The 16,253-nt window shown below is 36.0% G+C and overlaps 1 protein-coding gene across 1 annotated transcript in view; it reads right to left on the bottom strand.

Annotated features, from left to right (window-relative positions):
• HMCN1 (hemicentin 1) overlaps positions 1–16,253 on the bottom strand; it is a 414,327-nt gene that overhangs the window by 268,848 nt on the left and 129,226 nt on the right. Inside the window, exon 5 of the mRNA XM_063104004.1 lies at positions 893–1,064. Coding sequence (XP_062960074.1) covers positions 893–1,064 — 172 coding nt within the window. The remainder of the gene's footprint in view (positions 1–892; positions 1,065–16,253) is intronic.

The following is a 16,253-nucleotide window of genomic DNA, read 5'->3' as shown; positions in this document are numbered from 1 at the left end:
TTTTCTTCTAAGACTCAAAGTAAGAAAGCATGTTACCCACTTCCCCATTTATAAATATTCACAAATAGAGAAAAAATATGCAACATATGCTAAAGCCACAGTGAAAATAAAACTATTTTGCAAATAACAATAGCTAAAAAATATTTCTAAATGCAAATATTAAGAAAAATGAGATTTCTGTGTTTACTAGATTGCTTTTCAATGAGTCTTATAATAATTATCAACCAGCCATGGAATCAGGCAAATATTATGGTTATAAAGTATAAGTAAGTGAGAAACAAAGTAAATTAAACATTCCTCTTCTAAGAATATAAATTTAACTACATTCCTTGTAAATTAAACCTTATTAAGAAAATAATACAGTGAGAAATTAGGCAGGTGTTTTAGAAGGAGTTTTTTAGTGTGATTCATTTAAAGATAACATAAAATACTGAATTTTACAGAATAAATTACTGTGAAATATCTCCTCACAAATTTATTAAAAAATGTAATTTCAGGTTATATTTAAATATTTTCCTTTTTTGTAAATTAACTACAGTTAACCTGATCTATTGAAATATTAGAAGTTTTAGCTTCTTGATTTTTTGGGGGGGGAGGGGGGCAGCTGGCCAGTACAGAGATCAAGTATTGGACCTTAGTATTATCAGCACTGTGCTGTAACCACCTGAGCTAAACAGTCAGTCTTGCAGTTTTAGCTTTTTGAATCCCATGTTAATTCAACAATACTTAGGACTAAAAAAAGTTTTCTTTTTTAGACATCTTCTCTAGCCATTTCTGAATTTACTGAGTTTATTCTTAAAGTTAGCATTAACTTGACATAAATAAATGTGCAAAAAGTCTTTTACCCTCCATGGTTTTTGTATTTTATTACGTGACATTCAATATGTCTCACCTAAAGGATTGCGAATTTCAATCACTGGAGAAGGGCCACTCAGAGACACAGTCACCTCTTTTAAGCTAGGATCAAAAGGAATTTTCCATGTATTTACAGCCTGTTCCAAATGATCTGTGGATAAGAGGTGAACTTTGGATGCCTGCACTGCTTCTTCTACCCACTTTAACACCTATAAGAGAAAAAGAGAATTGTGAGTTGTATCAGAAAACAACAACAGTTTTATGCTACTGCTATTTCACGTGCTTTGGTTAATTCCATGACTCAGGCACTTACTGCACTGGAGTGAGGTTTATTTCAGTCATTAGTAAAGACAGGACTTTTCCTACCTCCAGTTATTGTAGATTCAGAATAAAAAGCAAGCTTAACCCACATTCAAATTCTACTTTTTATACCTTGGATTAACACATTCAAATGAGACTACAGTGTCCAAAAACTGGTAAAGTGAAATACGCAGAGATATTACATACAGTTTTTTATGTCTCAGAGAAATGGAAAGAATCTATTAAAAAAAAATAGTAGGACCAAAATTAGAAGATCCCTTTTTCCTCCATTCTTTCTTTCTGGATTTCATTTCTTCCCAGATGCAATTTATGAAAGATACATACTTAGCAAAGTATCACATCCAATTTCACTATGTTAGGTTTATTAATTATTGTTTATTATAATATATTGAAATTATACATAGTGTATTGTAATATATTACAGAATACTAATGGTTGAAAAATAATTCCATGTCAACAAAATAATCATTTTTACAATAAAATGAGTAAGTACCAAGAAAGTGAGAAAAGTAACTACTGTGTTTAAAGAGAATAGAAAAAATATTTCAGGTTGGTATCATAGTAGTGTATTCTTAAAAAATAGGCTTCAGGAAACTATTAAGAAATTGGGTTATAAAAGGGTGTTAATGCCTTACTGTGAACAAGGAAAACTTCCAATTCACAGAAGTGTTCTGCAACAGCAAAGACAATTACCCATTAGACAAATAGCGCATGTCAGGACAGGCAGTACTTAGCTGATCTTACTATAATTAGCTCTAAGTCATGATAATCTTTATTCTACCTCACCTTTCTCTGGTTCACCTATCCTTCAGAATTGTACATCATCATGAACAACTTCTTTTGTACTTAGGCATAAAACATTGAACAGAGCTGGATATTAAATTATAGTCAAGCTATTAAAAATATACAAAAACATTTTTTAAATTTCAGTAGAGGTAGTCACAAATCAAGTAATCAAGCAACAAATAATGTGCAATATCGTTATTTTCTATTTAAAAGTATTCTTTTTCTTTCTTTTTTTTTCCCCCCCCTCAAGAGTAAGGGAAAAAGCTAAGACGTATTATCATGTAATTCACAATGTGAGGCAATTATGTTTATCATAAAATAAATGTTTATTATTCAAAGTACTCCTCCAGTACTAGGTATTGATGAGCCTATTTCTAGTCAATATTTGGTAAGTGCTCTTCTTCTCTGAACTAGTACTTATGAAATTTTTAGCATTTATTATATATTATTTATTTTTCATCAATTTTCCTTCCTTTACTCCAGGGTTAAAAACCACATCTCCTATTTCTTTGTATCTCCAAAACTAAGTGGAATGCTCTATAACATAATATAGGTGGGACATGTACTAATATCAATGAAGTTGGTCATAATGATGATAACAAATGATGTTCTTCTTAAATAAAAGAATGTTATAGGAATTCATAAAACAAGGAGTGCTTGTTGAAATAATAGATCAAAAATGCCATCACAATTCTTCCACACAGTAAATATGCAAATGACATTAGTTTCTTCCCTCCACAACTAAATTACCTCCTCTTCCCCAATTTGAGTGTTTCATCAATGGCTTCATAGACAAAGTAAAACAATCTGGCTATGAAAGACAGACAAGACTAGCAAATCCATACTAGGCAGAAGAGAGGATCTGAGCAAATGCAAAGACATTAGTACGACAAATAAGTTGCGAACATGAGTGACTCCATCTAGTTGCAGTGAAATGTTCAGATAAAAGAGAACCAGAAGATGAGGCTGGAAGTTTGTGTCAGAACCAGACAACAAGTGGTCATAATGTTTGGCCATGACACTTAGATTTTACCCTAAAGATCCCAATAATAATTACTGGAGAGCTTCAAGTAAAGGAGTGACACATTTCTATTTATTTTGGGGGGGGGGCATCTGGCCAATATGTGGATCCAAACCTGTGACCTTGGTGTTACAAGGCTGTGCTTTGACTAACTGAGCTAACTGGCCAGCCCAGGGCTGACACCTTAAAAGTGACATATTATTACAGAAAACTTGTAGTGGTAACATAGGTGAATTATGCAGAAAATCAAAATTGATTACAGCTAATTACCCAAAATTCAAATGATATATTTCCTCAATTTTTAGCCTTATAAAGCACCTGGAATTTTGTTATGAAATAAAGCATATATCAATGTAATTGTCTAAAGAAGTAGATGTTATTATTTGAAAAATAGGTTCTTAGTGATCTATCATGCTTGAACGATAATGGATCACTCTGCTCATCAAATCTGTCCATATATCTACAGAGACCAGATTTATTGTAATTAATATTTGACCATAAATAAGACACCTATTTTACAAATCAGTGTTGACATTTTATGTGAACACAGCACATGGCTGTAAGGGTCTGCCCGACTTAAGAAAATGGAAAGGATTAATAGAGGGTATGAGAGAGCATTTGATAAATTTAACTGATAATAACTTTGAGGATAACATCTAAAATAGAGACTGAGGAGGACAAAGGACAAACAGAAATCAGACAAATGGACAGAACATTTGTTTTAAGGGCAATACACATAACGTGGTCATAAATGATTCTCAATTGAAAAGGAGGAAAAACGACTAGAAAACAAGTACCTTGAAGACTGTATGGCCTCTCTAATTTAAATAATGAAATGAATAGCATTGAGTAGAAATGGAAGTGAAGTCAATTGTTACATACATCCTTCTTTAAACTTACAGTATATTCCTGGGTGATTCCTCAAATACATCTTTCCTTCAAACCCAATGTAGAGAGGTTATGATATATTACTGGAAATCTATCCTATTGTCTATTAACAACACATAAAAATCACTAAATCTTAAGCATTCTTAGGAAGACGAAAGCTTTTCTAATTTAGTTGCATTTTCATAAGACAAGTGTGTTTAAATGGTACAGAATGTAAGTTGGCTTTGGTTTACTCCAAATACCATTTCCAATTCATCAACATTTATGAGGCTTTCACAAAAGGATTACCATGTATCATAATACTACTTGTTGGGAAAGACATAGTGCAGACTTCTGTCAAGAGTCTCAAATCACTTTTTTATGCACTTATAAGGAAAATCAAACTGAAAACAGATGCAACTCATTTTATAAGAAAATACAGATACTACCAACATGTGAATAAAAGTAGATCACTGCAAGCTATAGAATGTACCATAAGAGAGGTTTCTGGTCCATCAAGTTGCCAGATATAAAAAAACAACAATCTCTAACTGCCTAACTATGAGAAATGTTTTCATGAGATTGCAAATGATGTTCTATTATAATGGCAAAAGGAATAAAACTACAATAAACTTTTCAAACCACTAGAGAACTGTTTATAGTGCATTAACAGTTTTCACGTAAAAATAATTTTCTAATGATATGTAGCAGTTTATATCTACAAAGGGCCTTCAAGAGCATCTATCTAATCCAGTTCCTTAATTTGATACATGGGGAAACTGATATTTGAAAGAGTTCTTGTACTTTTTAAAAACTTGAGTGATTCTAGCTCAATGGTTAGATTTTTATTTAAGCCCCTTGTGTTCCTGAAGACACTCCTTCGTTTAAAGATATTGCAGCCTATGTAATAATCAATACATAAAAATAAGTTCATATGTCTACTCAGCTCAAGAATGAGATGCATATACTGTTTTAAAAAGCACAAAACCAGCACACGTTATTATGCATGGTGAAATACAATAGTATTAAGTAGGAATGGAAATGAATTTTCACATACATCTTCAAGAACAGGACTTGAAGAATAGCTCTGCTTGAAAGAGCATTTCTTATGTAATAAACTACATCCAAATGAATTTTTCCAGGACATCCTTTGTCGTCTTGGTGGGAAAGGGGAAATATGGTAAGGTGTTTTGCAATTAGGCACTTATCTGTATTTTTGTTGTTGCTGTTGCTGTTTATCTGTCTTCCCTACTAAATTGTAAGTTGCATGAGGGCAGAGGCCATGGCTGACTTGTTCACTATTATAGCCTCTGAACCTGTGCATGGGATATAGCAGATTCCTAATTAAATATGTGTGGAGGGAGGGATAAAAGAAGAAAGTAAAGGAAAAAAGGGAAGTAGAGAGGGAGGTAGGGAAAAATTTTACATCAGATCTTTACCCTTGGAGTTAAGATTATGCTAAAAGGTAGCATTTTGGCCCTGTGTTCATTTGTGACAAAGTCGTCACTCGGCACTGAATTTTCAGCATTAAAGCTGAACAGGGTTCAAATCAATATGTGTGGTCTTAAACGTGAGTATCAGGCTGTATTTAATTTTTATTCGTTAATTTGGTTGGTTAGCTTCTGACTGAAAAATGCAAGGGAAAAAATATCTCTGGAATTAAGCCAGTTTTTTAAAAATGCAAAAATGCATGCTTCTCAGCACTAGATACATATTTTTCAAATTAATCGAGGGCAAAAAGTTGGTTAAGTGTAAATGCTACCCATCTGACAAGTGGTGCCTAGCCTAGAGAAAATTTGTTTAATATTACTGCTAATACCAGCAAGCATTTTTATAGTGCTTATTACATGACAAACACGTCTAAGAGCTTTACATGGATCTTCACAACATCCCTTTCACATAGGTACATAGGTATGATTATCTATATTTTACAGATGACTAAAAATGAGTCACAGATGCCAAAGTTCACAAGTCACACAACTAGTATGAAGGCAGCACTTGTCTTGTGGTCCCAATAATCTTGTCTTTCACATTCTATTTTCTGAATTTTCATCAGGCAAAATGGCAGTTTTTAAGAGTGAATCATAAATAATAGCTAGTAAAAAATAAAAATCAGTGCAGGTATTTTAAAAGACAAAAAGCACACAAATATGCTTTTTATCACTTTTAACAGCAAACTGTCAAGAACTAAACAATACAGAATTATTAAAGGCTTTTCCTCTACACTGTATTTGATGTGAGAAAGACTTGCTACCTTTTCAAGACGATCACTTCGTGGTGAACCCTACACGACAGCCGTGGCAGGCTTCACTCACCTACGACCTGGCTAAGAAAGACGCTGCTCCGGATAACTAGAAGAGCCTTTTCCTCTGGTTTCAACTTTATTCCTACCCTGCAGTATCGCACAGAACCCATCATTCAGAAGTGGCTTACACGTCATAAGCACTTCTGAGTATCCAGCTGGAAGTATGACGGAGGTTCTCAGAAATAGAGACCTGGAGTCCAGCTGAAGAGATCCAGGTAAGAGATATAATGGAATTTAAAGCCATGGAGCTCCTCTTGCAGCCCTTCCCCACCAAGAACTTACACAACAAGGAATATACATCATCCTGTGGAAACAGACATCAATACATGATGGCTCAGAATAGAGCCTTGGAACAAGTCTCTCATTGTTTATTCCAGGCAACTTTCAGATGATGATATAGCCCCGCTTTATATGTGCCTATAGACAGTTAATAAACTATTCATGCCAATACGAGTGGTCTAGATTTGTGGCAATTAAATTTCTCATTGAAGATGAATGAATTGTCATCCTAACTTTGCACAACACTGCTGTGGGTTTGGTTAATTTGAGTCTATTCCTGAAGATGGATCCATTCAGAGGGCTGACAAATCCAGTGTCATAGTTTATAGATCTTGGCAAATCCACCAAAGAAATGTCACCATTTGAGGCCTCCTGAGGAGGTCTTCCCCTGATAATATCTATCTGTATTACTCTTTGTGTGTTGTGTGTCTACTTAATTTGGATAATTATACAGTGAGATTTACTAATAGTAAGTGCTAATAAACAAGTGCTGCTGGAGATTCATTGTATAGTCCATAAATGCTCATGATGAAGATATACAAAATAAGAATTCGTGTGTTATGATTTTTTTTAAAGAAAAGACTTTCCAGTGGAACTAAAATATAGAGAATATGGGGACGAAGTTAAAAACTGAAAGGACATTAAGAAATTTGGGCTTAATGAAAACTCTACAGAAGATTGGTAAAGAGTGACTCTCAACTTCAGCTCAAAGATCACCTGACCTTTGTGTGAAACTACCACACCTTCTCGTTGAGGTTTTATGAAAGTTATAATGTTCAACAGCTGAAAAAATAAAAGCACACTTCAGACATTTTTGAAAGGTGAAATCATTCCTGCTAGTTATTTCAAAGTGTGAAAGTATACTTCATTCACTTATCTTCATAAAATTCTTGTGTATCACGACTTCAATGTGTTATAAATGAGACAGGAAATTTAGCTTGCCAAAAATACGCTTTATTTAAAATAATAAAAATATAAAAGATTGACTTTATCATACATGTCTCCTATTCAATCCTTTTTTGTTTGCTTGGGTTTTTTTACTTGTTTCTTTCATGTTTTGATTTTTAAAATTTTTCTTCTAAATACCTGTTTATTTTAGAGTGGCCAAATCTCAGTGAGTTTGGTTGTCCCATTGAAACTCTTCCCAGTTTTAAAAGGAAAAGAAGTTGCAAAAATATATAAATATTCATACATACACTCATGTACATAACATATGAAGGTACTTCAAAAGGATTGTGAAAAAATACAATTAAAAGATAATATGAATCTTTCCATGAACTTTTTGAAGACTCCACATACATACAAACATACACATGCCAGTTATGGTCCTTCTCTAGGCTACAATGAAAGCGGGACAATGTCTCAACTGTACCCAGACTCTCTATTAGTAAAAAAAACAACCCCTAGTTAGGCAGGTACTTAATAATTATTGAAGATACAGGTTCCTTGCCCTGTCTCTTTCCCCCCATTCATATTCTTTATTTATTGATCTATCCATATGTACATACATACATATTCAATAAGTCATGCAGGTACAGTAATTACATGAAATGCCAGCCCAGACAAATTTGGAATTACTAATCTGGGTTCTATGAAATGGCTTCAGGGACATCTATGAATTCCAGAAGATTACATGCAGAGGGAGGGGGGTTGATAGTTTGGCCAGATTTTAATAGGGAGATAAGAGGGTACATTTAAAAAACAATTTTACAGAGGTATTCTTTCTTCTACAGAATAATCTTTTACATTATTAAACAAATTTTTTTTTTACGTAAAAAAGTATTTCAACACACTACTTAAAATAGAAAAGTTAGAATATGAAATAATTCACACTGCAAAGGAATTCCCCATTTAATAAATGGGTATAGTCTCCTTTCAAGTCTTTAGAGTCATTAAATAAAAAATTAAGAGAAGAGGCTGTCAGCCAAAGTATTCCAGAGTACCAACATAAATTTTAATTTATAATGACCAAGAAAAGTAGGTATTTGTGTGTTCTAATCTGCTTTCCTTACCCCTCAACTTTTACTGGAAGGAAGCTAAAATACAAGATTGTCTGGTTTATACCTGACATGTAGAAACCTGATTAGTCCCTATAGCATACACCTAATGAAAGTTAGCAAGATTTTTCCCAAAAGACCTAAAAATATAGACTTCATTCCCAAGAACAATTTGCTACAGTCTAAGATCTAGTTCTAAGGTTTAGAGACTTAATTTCAATTGAGATTAGATCTATTTTGGGGGGAGAACTTAGTCATTGGGGCAGATACATAAACATTGAACTCAAAGGACTGATACTGTCAATGAGGAAGAATCAGGACTTTCCCACTGGCTTCTGGAGGCAGACATTCTGGAATCCAATCATAACTGGATGGTTGCTTTGATGGCTACCATTTAAGAAGCACTTACATGCTAAGCTCTATGGTAAAGATGCTGCAAATCTTACATCATTTAATTTTTCTAGATCTTATAAGAATTGATATTTACATTTTTAAGTAGTAGAATTCTAGTAAGTTTAAGATTCCAAACAAGGCACAGAACTCCACATCCTATGCTCTTAATCATTGTAACATTATAACATAGGGTCCATTACACCCCATTTCTACCTCTGAAAGAAATCTTGGCTTCTAATGGCCCAGGGAAAGAAGGGGGTGTGGGGGGGAAGGAAGGTAGAAAGAAAGGGTGAAAAAGAAGGGAAGCAGGGAGGGAGGAAGAAAGGAGAAAGGAAGTGAAAAGAAAGAAGGAAGGAAGGGAAGGAGGAAGAAAGAAAGAAAGAGAGAAAGAGAGAAAGAAAGAAAGAAAGAAAGAAAGAAAGAAAGAAAGAAAGAAAGAAAGAAAGAAAGAAAGAAAGAAAGAAAGAAAGAAAGAAAGAAAGAAAGAAAGAAAGAAGGAAAGAAAGAAAGAAACAGGGAGGGAAGGAGAAAGGAAAAAAGGAAAAGAAGAAGGAAGGGAGGGTGGCAGGGAAGGAGGATGAAAAAGAAAAAGAGACAGAAAGAGAGAGAAGGAGGAATGAGGGAAAAGGAAAGAAAAAAATAAATCATTAGATTTCAGGCTAAAGGCCTGGGTTCTAGTTTTTTAAGGATAATTCAACAGGTGTCAACCATAATCTTGAATATGAAATTTTCAAATTATGTCCTAGCTTGAGAGGTATCCCCCACTTGAGATGTAAACCCACCATGTGTTTTTTGAGTTTGGAAACAAGATAAAGGAAGTGATTTAGGTGCATTAAACACTTAATAAAATTTGGTTGATTAAATTACCCTCACAATAGAAGTGCTCTTATCAATGGGATGAAAAAATCTCATTAGTCCATACACTACAATTCTTTTCCTCGCTCAGTCAGAACAATACAGGATCAGAGAGACCCTGGCTCTGCTAACTTAGGCTCCCTTACTTTTAGATGGAACTTGGATGGGTACAGCAGACATTTATCTTAATGACTTAGCTATTCTGATGCTTCCTTGTTGACCTGTACCTATTCTGATTGACATATTCTTTAGATATCTTAACACATTCAATCAAGTTACAGGTGAGTTTCACTGATCTCTGACCTATTTAGCCTCTAAAAGGAGCCTTTTATATATCTCTGCTCGATTATTTGCTGATCTTAAAGTGAAATTCTCAAGATTTCATCATATTCTCCATATTTCCAAACAACCTTCTCCAAAACAAAGAATTTTAGCAACAATACATTCAAATGTCATAAAACAAAGCTTTAAATGCATATTATATGTAGATATTTGGAGGATTGTAGAGGTCCAGTCATTTCAGAGGCTCTGTGAGACCTAAGTGATAGTAGCAATGTATGCTTTAAGCAGTCAAGAGGAGGAACTATCAATGTGGACTAAAATTATTGGGAAAAATTATACAGACGTGGTAAAAATGCAACATTATACAGCTTTTTAAATCTGGCACCCTGCACAAAAATCTCGCTAACACTAACTCTTTCCAGATTCCCTCTAATCTTTAAAAAGAACCCTTCAATTTATATAACAACTTGAATTTTACTGGTAATGTTAGCAATAATATAGGTGAATATTCAACAGTTGCCAAACATCTTTAATAAATTACAACAACACTTTATTAGCTACCACAACTAAATCATCATCCAGAGATGGCAATTGGAAACAACTGTACAAGTCGTAGAAGTCCTAAGGGAAAAAAAGACAAAAGTAAAGCAATAATCCAAATTTGGGGAGTAAATGAAAGCAATGGATTAAAGCAGAGAAAATCAGTCCCATCAACATACCAAAAGGTAATCTAAATGTCTGAAAAAGAAGAGACTAAAATGTAAAGATAAAACAGAGACAGGAGGACATTTTCAACATGTTGGGGAGAGGAGAAGGAAAAAAAAGAGAAAAAAAAAATCCAGTCCATAGCCTATGAGGCTAAAAGATCTATGAGCTACAATTAAAGAGGGAAAAACATCTCCATTATAGGAGTTCTAGACGGAGAAGAGCTGGAAAAAGGCAAAGAAAGCTTATTTAACAAAATAATAGCTGAAAACTTCCCAAGTCTTAGATGTCATATGGACATCCATGTCTAGATCTACTCAAAGAAAAGAAACCTAGCCCAGCTGAGAACATTGTCTCCCCCTCTCATATCCAAAAGGGTACTCAATTTGTCTGGAGGCCCTCTTCCACAGTGGGGCTATACCCCTAGAGATAAATGTCCATAGGTGGATTAAATGAAGATGGACAACCAGCCAGAATGATGTGGGTATACAGTCTGTGGTGGATTGAATTATGTCCTCCCCAAACTCATTGAAGCTTGAATTGTATCCCCCATGTTTCATGTATTAGAAACCTAGCCCCCACTATGACTATCAAGAGGGTGGGAAATCCTATTATGGTAACTGAAAGGTGGAGCCTTGAAGAGGTGATTGGATTGTAAGACCACGCAGTAGTGAATGGATTAAAAATGGTGGTCAGGGGTGTGGTTCCAAGGGCTTTAAAAGAAGAGGAGAGTCGGTTTGTCTGTCTCTCTCTGATCTCTCTGCTTCTACCATCTTGCAATGTGAGACCCCTGGGTCACTGTTGCCACCACCAAATGGACTTTGGGCTTGCCAGCCTCAAAAACTGTAAGAAATAAATTTTGTTTTTCTTTTTAAATTACCTAGTTCCAAGTATTTTATTATAAGGAAAAGAAACGAACTAATACACAGTCCTTTTACTACCTCTGACCTTTAAAATTGTAAACAAAATAACCCAACTTATTGGGAGGACCCTTCTAAAATGTGCAAACTCTTTCAGTCTATTTTCACCATCCCCCACCCCACTTGGGAAGACATACAGAACCTTCTCACTGTTTTATTAACCTCAGAGGAATGGTGATTAGTACTGGAGAAAGCTAAGAAAGAAGCCAACTGACTACTCGCTGAGGACCCCAACAACCTGGTAAAAGCTGTCACTGAGGAAGCTGTCCCCTGCCACAATCCTGGATGCAGCCCCAACAACAGTGATGAAGGTAAGGTCCAACATTTTGGGGGCATACATACTGGTGGGATTGCAGAAAGGGGTACCCCAAACCAAAAGCCTGTACCAAGTACATGAATTAAGGCAGGAATCTAATGAAAATCAATCTGCCTTTCTCGAATGGATCCTGGAGGCTTACTGTAAACACACAAATGTGGACCCACATAGTTCAGAAAATACCTGGTTGATTAATATGACCTTTATTGGACAAAGTTTGCCCAATATCCAACAAAAACTGCAAAAATTGGAAGGGGCCTTAACGCTGCCAGTGTCCCACCTACCAGAAGGAACCTATAAGGTTTTTCTCAGTTGGGATCAGTTAAAGGATCAACAGAAGGGTAAAAGACAGGCCTGACTCATAGTGATGGCCCTAAAATCAGAAAACGGGAAGAGGCCCACAAAATAGCAAGCCCCCTCACAAGGTGCCCTAGTCTAAGCCTCCTTTAACTAAAACTCAATGTGCCTATTGTAAAGTAGAAGGCCGCTGGAATAAAGATTGCCCAATATTAAGAATGAAAAACAAAAATGAAAATGTGCTCCACGTGGTCGGCTTAGATGGAGGAGAAACTAAATGATGGGGTTCAGAGGTTCTTTTACAGGTAGGAGAAAAACTACCTGCAATATCCCTCTCCCACCAAGAACCTCAAACAACTTTAGAGGTGGGAGGAAAAATGATTGGTTTTCTTATTGACACTGGAGCTACCTACTCTGTTCTTAAATTAAAGTTAGCTTAATTAACCCCCAAAGCTAAGTCAGTAACATGAGTATCCAGAAAACCAGTTCGGTGCAATTTCTCATAGCCCCTGGAATGCAAGATCGGCTCAACCATATTGACCCATAGCTTTTTGTATATGCCCAAATGCCCAACTCCTTTACTGGGATGAGATTTATTAACCAAACTCCAAGCACAAATTACCTTTGGGAAAAATAAGCTTCATATCCATGTTCCAGAAGAGCAAGCATGGACTTTACAGGCTATCTTGGTTTCTGAAACTAGGCTGGACCTAGTAATCCTGGAAGCTATACAGGACTAAGTAGACCTCTAAGCATGGGCTGATGGGACCCACAAGAAAGTAGACACCACCCCACTGGTAATAAAAACTAAGGCTGGTCACGAGAAACCAAGAATTAGACAGTACCCACTAAACCTACAAGCCCAATCAGGCATTCAGCATTTGGTTGCTCAATTTTTGCAACTTGGTCTGCTGAGACCTTGTTGGTCCCCTTTTAATACTCCTATACTCCTGGTATTAAAACCAGGAACCCAAGAATACCACTTTGTTTAGGACCTGAGGTCTATCAGTCAGATAATGGAAGATATCTATCTGGTGGCAGCCAACCCATACACTTTACTGACTACTTTGAATGGGGACTTTGACACTTTTCTGTTTTGACTTGAAAAATGCCTTCTTTAATATCCCAAGTGACCTCTGAATCCTAGGAACTCTGCATTTGAGTGAGAGGATACTGAAACTAAGACTAAACAACAATATTGTTGGACTGTGATTTAAAAATTCTCCCACCATATTTGGGAAAATATTGGCCTGAGATTTGCGTCAATTGATTTTGCTAAATGGGAAGATTCTACAATATGTGGGTGATATTTTGATTGCCTGCTTAAATGAAAAAACTTCTAGAACTCCAACATTGTTGTCAAGTATTAAACTATTTGGCTGAAAAAGGATATAAAGTCTCCCCTAACAAGGCTCAGATTGCCAAAGTGACTGTAAAGTATTTGGGATTTGAAATCTCACAGGGGCAAAGAAATCTATTGCCTGATAGACAGGAAGCCATTTTTCAACTTGCAGTCTCTAAAACCCACAAACAGTTGCATGGGTTTCTGGGAATGGCCAGCTTTTGTCACATCTGGATTCCAGGCTTTGGGCTCATAGCCAAACCCCTATATGAGGCCTTAAAAGGAAAAGAAAAAGAACCTCTTTTGTGGACTGGCAAATGCCAAAAAGCCTTTTTGACCATTAAGGAAAAATTGTTAACTGTCCCCACTCTGGGCCTCCTGGATCTCCAGAAGCCCTTTGACCTTTTTGTACAAGGGAGGCAAGAGACCAGGTTTGCCATTTTGATCAAGAATTTGGGAAGCCAGAGCAATCAGTGGTGTATTTTTCTAAGCAATTAGAACCTGTAACTAAAGGATGGCCCACTTTGTGACGTACCCCAAGAAGCTGAAAAGTTTACCCTGGGCCAGCCCATTACTGTGTATACTATGCACTATGTTCTCCTCTTCCTAGAAGGGGGGATGCTGAATGACAGTGGGAAGCCTCAGCAAATATCCGCCATCCTGCTACTTAATCCTGACATCGCTTTAAAGGCCCTGTCTACTCTGAGTCCCCCCACTCTACTATCTGCCTCTCTGGACCCTCCATATCATGACTGTGTGCAAATAATTGACCAAGTTTATTCTAGCTGACCTGACTTTACTGACCAACGTCTTGAGGCACGTGATGTGGAACTGGACATGGATGGCAACAGCTTTATGGAGCAGCGGAATCATCGAGCTGAGCTGGAAGTGCGTGGTTGCACTTCAACAGGTAATAGAAGCCCAGGCCCTTCCTCCCAGGACCTCACCCCAGAAAGCTGAACCAATTGTTTTGACTTAAGTTCTAACCCTGGCTAAAGGAATCAAGGTAAATACTTATACTGACTCTAAATATGCTTTTATGATAGTTCATGCTTATAGGGCTATCTGGAGAGAGAGAAGTCTTTTGACCACCGGGAACAAAAAATTAAAACATGTAGACCAGATATTAGAACTGTTGAGAGCAGTTTTACTATTTAGGGAAGTAGCAATCATCCATTGCAGTGGTGACCAGAAGATTGATAATGATGAAATCCGAGGTAATAGTTTTATTTTCCAAGGCTTTGTTTTGCAAATGAAACATTGTGATAGTCAGAGGGGAATAAACCTTTTTTATTCCTGAGCTGGAATTAATTTTTACTGTAATTAGGCACACAGTCTGTAAAAACTTCTGGAATTAAATACACTGAAGTTGACAACTTTAGAACAAAAAAAACAAGTAACCCAATTAAAAAATGGGCAAAAGAGCTAAATAGGCATTTCTCAAAGGAAGATATACGAATGGCCAACAGACACATGAAAAAATGTTCAACATCACTCAGCATTCGGGAAATGCAAATCAAAACCACACTGAGATACCACCTCACCCCATTTAGGATGGCTAATATCCAAAACACTGTGAATGATAAATGCTGGCGAGGTTGTGGAGAAAAAGAAACTCTCATACATTGTTGGTGGGACTGCAAAAGGTGCAGCCTCTACGGAAAATGGTATTGAGGTTCCTCAAACAATTGCAGATAGGTCTACCATATGACCCAGCTATCCCACTGCTGGGAATATATGCAGAGAAAAGAAAATCATCAAGTCGAAGGTATACCTGTTCCCCAATGTTCATCGCAGCACTCTTTACACTAGCTAAGAGTTGGAACCAGCCCAAATGTCCATCATAGGATGAGTGGATACGGAAAATGTAGTACATCTACACAACGGAATACTACTCAGCTATAAAAACGAATGAAATACTGCCATTTGCAACAACATGGATGGACCTAGAAAGAATTATATTAAGTGAAACAAGTCAGGCACAGAAAGAGAAATACCACATGTTCTCACTTATTTGTGGGAGCTAAAAATAAATAAATAAATACACAAACAACCTGGTGGGGTGAGGGAAGAAGACACAACAGTTACAATTCCTTGAAGTTGATACGACAAGTGAACAGAAAGGACACTGTTGGGAGGGAGCGGGGAGAGGGAGGAGGAGGCAGGTTTCAGTAATGGGCCGCAATAATCAACCACGTTGTATATTGACAAAATAAAATAAAATTTAAAAAAATTAAATAAATAAAATAAATAAATAAATACACTGAAGTTGGCTTCTTTGACTTTAGAGCAATTAAAAAATATATTTTTATGATTCAGTAAGAAACCAAATGTCCTGGCCTAAACATGAGTAGGAAAGAATATTGACAAGAAAAATAATCATAGTGTTTCTCTCAGGAATCATAGGGTAGGGAAATGGAATTATAGGCTAATTATCTAATACCTTAAACAAATAAACTCTCTTGGGACATACGAAAAATCAATGAGAAGTATTAATTCATCAGGGATTTAAGGCACAGATTTCAAACCATGGCTTTCACTTGCAAAGTATATTCACAATAGATAGTAGAAGAATCAGTGGGGCTCAAATGTTTTGTTTCTTACTTTATTTACCCAGTAAATAATGGTGGTATTAATCTAAGATATGTATCAACAAAAAATAACAAATAATATGAATACAAAGAGGTAATTGACAAAATATTTATTAAGTTA

The sequence above is a fragment of the Cynocephalus volans genome, chromosome 8 (assembly GCF_027409185.1).
Source record: "Cynocephalus volans isolate mCynVol1 chromosome 8, mCynVol1.pri, whole genome shotgun sequence".
Taxonomy (NCBI): domain Eukaryota; kingdom Metazoa; phylum Chordata; class Mammalia; order Dermoptera; family Cynocephalidae; genus Cynocephalus; species Cynocephalus volans.
This window is presented reverse-complemented; position numbering and strand designations above follow the sequence as displayed.